We start from the raw sequence: 4,278 nt of genomic DNA, 5'->3' as shown, positions 1-4,278 counted from the left end.
CGGGGGCCACGGGCGGGGAGAGGCGGGAAGCCGGGGGCCACGGGCGGGGCGGGAAGTCGGGGGCCACGGGCGGGGAGAGGCGGGAAGCCGGGGGCCACGGGCGGGGCCACGGGGCGTCAGAGGCGGGGCGGGAAGCCGGGGCAGCTCTGCTCGCTCACGGGCCCGGGACTTAGAGGTGAAGGAGACCCCAGTCTGACCCCCGGACCGCGCCCTGTGCTGCAGAAGGAGCGCGCACAAGCTTCAGGGTCACGGGAGGCGCCCCGAGCGCTGCCTCGGCCCGCCGTGGGGCGGCCGGAATCCTCGGGCACGCGTGGCGGCCCGGGCCGCGCAGAAGCCTCGCTTCCCAGCTCTCAGGACGCGGCGTTTCCGAGGGTCGCTGCCCCGGAGAAGCTGCTGCGCTGAGACCCCGAAAAGACGGAGGAGCAGGGAGAGCCCGACCTCCGGGCCGCGCGCCCTGACGCTGTCTGTGTCCCCAGGCCTGGACGCTCGGCAGGCGCAGGTGGTGGTCCTGTCCTCGGGGACCAAGTGCATCCGCGGCGAGCACCTCAGTGACCAGGGGCTGGTGGTGAACGACTGCCACGCGGAGGTCGTGGCCCGGCGGGCGTTCCTGCACTTCCTCTACTCGCAGCTGGAGCTGCACCTGAGGTCAGCGGCTGGGGACGGGCCGGGCGGGCAGACACCGCGGCTGGGGGCTGCCGGGGAGCGGAGGGGGCCCCGGGCCGGCTCGGAACACACTTCCCTTTCTCCCGGCACAGGGTGAGCCGGGAAGCGTCCCTTGTCATTCAGACTGGAGACACCCCGGGCACACCAGCAGAGCCACCGTGCCGGCTGGGGAGGTGCTGACATTCCAGGCTTCCTCCTCACCCCGAGATCTGGGACACGCTCCAAGACCCCTCACTCTTGTTTGTGTCAGAGAAGGCAACGGGGCCAATATTCACCAGGAGCTGGTTACAGGCCTGGCGCTGTGCCGCCAGCTGGGGGGTCCCCAGACAGGTGCACGTGTCACCTGCCCTGCATGGAACCGGCACAGGGGAGCGGGTCCAGGGCGGCCAGGTAGCTGACAGGCTCTGTGCCGGGGCCCAGGCCTGCGGCACGTTTCCGGGGGTCCTGGGGAGGCGACTGGGGCCGTGCGGGGCGGTGGGCGTGGGAGGAGTGGGCAGAGGTAGGAAGGCTGGTGCACGCTTCACGCGCTTCCTGCAGAGAAGATGTCTGTTCTGTTGCCTGTGATCGCAGGGTCCCACAGCACACAATCCATCACCCACCGGGTAGAACGTGCAAAAACAGCAAGACTGGCAGAAAGCAGACAGCCAGGAGGCAGGGGAGCAAACACCGAGGGGAAACGCAGGCGCCCTGTTCAGGGCCCGCCCAGGTTGAACTTTGTGGCTGTTGGGGGTTTTGCAGCAGGCCAGATCCTTCCCCATCAGAGAGAGGCTGGGGCTTCTCCTGCCCCACCTGGGTCATGGCCGGAGGCGGAAGGAAAGCCGTTTCCCTTTGGCTCACTACATCCACCTGTGCTGGTAACTGAGCCCGGGCTTCCTAAAGCTCCTTTCCTCCTAAGCAAACACGAACTGCCCACTTATGCCATCTCAAACCCATAGTCCACTGTGAGGTATGGCCATGAGCAGCACTGGCAAATCCCCAGAATCACGCCTCTGTGGACAGACAGATGTGGTTAACAGCAATGGAAAAAATGGCTCGGGAAAAGATCATGGTGCAACCGGGCGCGGTGGCTCATGCCTGTAATCCCAGGTCTTTGCAGGGCTAAGGCGAGTGGATCACCTGAGGTCAGGAGTTCGAGACCAGCCTGGCCAACATGGCAAAACCCCATCTCTACTAAAAATACAAAGATTAGCCGGGCATAGTGGCAGGGGCCTGTAATCCCAGCTACTTAGGAGGCTGAGATGGGAGAATCGCTTGAACCCAGGAGGCAGAGGTTGGAGCAAGCCATGATTGCACCACTGCACTCCAGCCTGGGCGGCAAGAGTGAAACTCCATCTCAAAAAAACAAAGCCTTGGTGGCTCACACCTGTAATCCCAGCACTTTTAGAGCCTCAAGCAAGCAGATCACTTGAACCCAGGAGTTCCAGACTATCCTGGGCAACATAGCAAGACCCTGTCTCTACAAAAAAAAAAAAAAAAAAAAAAGGGTAAATAAATTAGCCTGGCATGGTGGTATGCACCTGTAGTCCCAGCTACTTGGGAGGCTGAGGCAGGAGAATCACTAGAGCCCGGGAAGCTGAGGCTGCATTGAGCTGTGATCACACTGTGCACTCCAGCCTGGGCAGTAACAGAGCAATACCTATCTTTAATAATAATAACTGACAGGTGAACGTTGAGCGGGGGCAAGAAGGCAGGGTTTCTGCCAGTCATGTTTGCATTCATGTGGTTTCATTGCTGGTGCAGGGAAAAGACGCTATGGAGTATGAAGAAGAAAAAACTAGGGGCCGGGTGCAGTGGCTCACACCTGCAATCCTGGCACTTTGGGAGGCTGAGGTGGGCAGATCACCTGAGGTCGGGCGTTTGAGACCAGCCTGGCCAACATGGTGAAACCCCATCTCCACTAAAAATACAAAAATTAGCCAGGCGTGGTGGTGCACGCCTGTAATCCCAGCTACTAGGGAGGCTGGGTATTGCTTGATGCTTAAGGCAGAAGAATTGCTTGAACTCGGGAGGTGGAGTTGCAGTGAGCCAAGATCATGCCACTACACTCCAGCCTGGGCAACAGAACAAGACTTCGTCTCAAAGAAAGGCAAAAAAAAAAAAAAACCAGAAAAACTTGGGGAAAAACTCTACAAAGTAGGACCCAAGCGTTCAGCAGGTTGAAATGCTTCTGGTTTGGTTTGTAATAAATGACCCCAAACCTCTTTGTGACCCTAGCACGCGGCGCGAGGACTCGGAGCGATCAATCTTTGTGCGGTTAAAAGAAGGTGGCTACCGGCTGCGGGAAAACATCTTCTTCCACCTCTACGTGAGCACCTCCCCCTGCGGAGACGCGAGGCTCCACTCCCCCTACGAGATCACCACAGACCGTAAGAGACAACACTTTTACCTCCTGTAGGCCGACAGGCCCCGGGGACTCTCTCCTGGGCTTTCCCAGGCCACTGTGGGGGCACCGTGTGCCCCGGCCCGTCAGTGCTGGAAGGATTGCGTCTGCAATTAGTGGGATAACCATGCCTTCAAAATCGTAGTCTGAAATGCTCAGGTGATTGGCAGAAAAGTAGTCTGAGGCCTAAAATTAGCTACCTAGTTGCCGTAGTTCTCTGCTTTGTTTTAATAACTCATACAATCCCTGTGTCCCAGGCTGGGAAAATGGAATGAAGAGAAGGCCAGTGAGAGTTAGGCAGACTGGGAGCAAATTCAGACTGGCTCTGCTTGCCTTTGCTCACAGTGTTGGGGAGAAAAAGCTCAGCTTTTGTAACCAAACCAGGGATGAGTGATTCCCTGCAAAGGGGTCTTCGCAGGTGAACTATGAAGTTCCATTGCAAACCCACCCTGTGAGTGTTTATCAGTGGATGTAGGACAGAATGCATCCACACGGCCTCCACCCCTCTGTCCTCTCCATCAGCAAAGGGCAGTGACACTGTGAATGCCAGGGTCAGAGAGCAGGGTGCGGCTCTGCCCTGATGCCACCCTTGACATCAGCATTTCCATCATGAGAGAAAAGGTGCTGCAGGCAAACTCCTCTTAATGATGAAATCCTATTGCTTAGTGCTGTCTACATATGTCACACATGCATATGTATATGCCACATACACCAGACCCGTGCCACACACCACACAAATACCACACACATACCACAAATACCACACACATACCACACACACCATACACACCACACACACCACACACATACCACATACAACACACACACCACACATATACCACATACACCAGACACATACCACATACTGTACACACACACCACATACACCACATGCATACCACATATACTACATATCCACACCACACACTGCCTGTCCCAGGCAGGTCTTTCAGTGCCGGCAATGACGTTAAATCTATGTGTATGATGAGGGGTCCAATCCTGATACAGGAGGAAATCTCTGGTGGACATACACGGACAGCACACTGCTACTAAGGCTTGGCTTTGACCTGACTTTCCCCCAGTGAAAAGCTACATGGTATTTTCATTACCAAGGTAAAGAAAAATAAGTGTTTTTTTAGAGCCCTGCTGTGTCCCAGGCTTGTCATGCAGCCTCCACCAAAGATAAGAAGATGTGGGGTAAAGGTGTTTTTAATCCCACGTGAGGTTAGCCTGAT

General features: G+C 56.8%; 1 protein-coding gene across 1 annotated transcript in view; it reads left to right on the top strand.

The window, feature by feature from the left end:
* The window catches only part of LOC108296365 (double-stranded RNA-specific editase B2), a 407,953-nt gene extending 404,185 nt beyond the window's left edge, over window positions 1-3,768 (top strand). The window contains exons 5-6 of the mRNA XM_017518833.2: window positions 477-645; window positions 2,878-3,768. Of these exons, the coding sequence (XP_017374322.1) occupies window positions 477-645; window positions 2,878-3,058 (350 nt within the window). The 3' untranslated portion in view covers window positions 3,059-3,768. The remainder of the gene's footprint in view (window positions 1-476; window positions 646-2,877) is intronic.
* The last annotated feature ends 510 nt before the right edge of the window (window positions 3,769-4,278 follow it).

Source organism: Cebus imitator, unplaced genomic scaffold (assembly GCF_001604975.1).
Source record: "Cebus imitator isolate Cc_AM_T3 unplaced genomic scaffold, Cebus_imitator-1.0 Scaffold707, whole genome shotgun sequence".
In the NCBI taxonomy this organism is placed as follows: domain Eukaryota; kingdom Metazoa; phylum Chordata; class Mammalia; order Primates; family Cebidae; genus Cebus; species Cebus imitator.
This window is presented reverse-complemented; position numbering and strand designations above follow the sequence as displayed.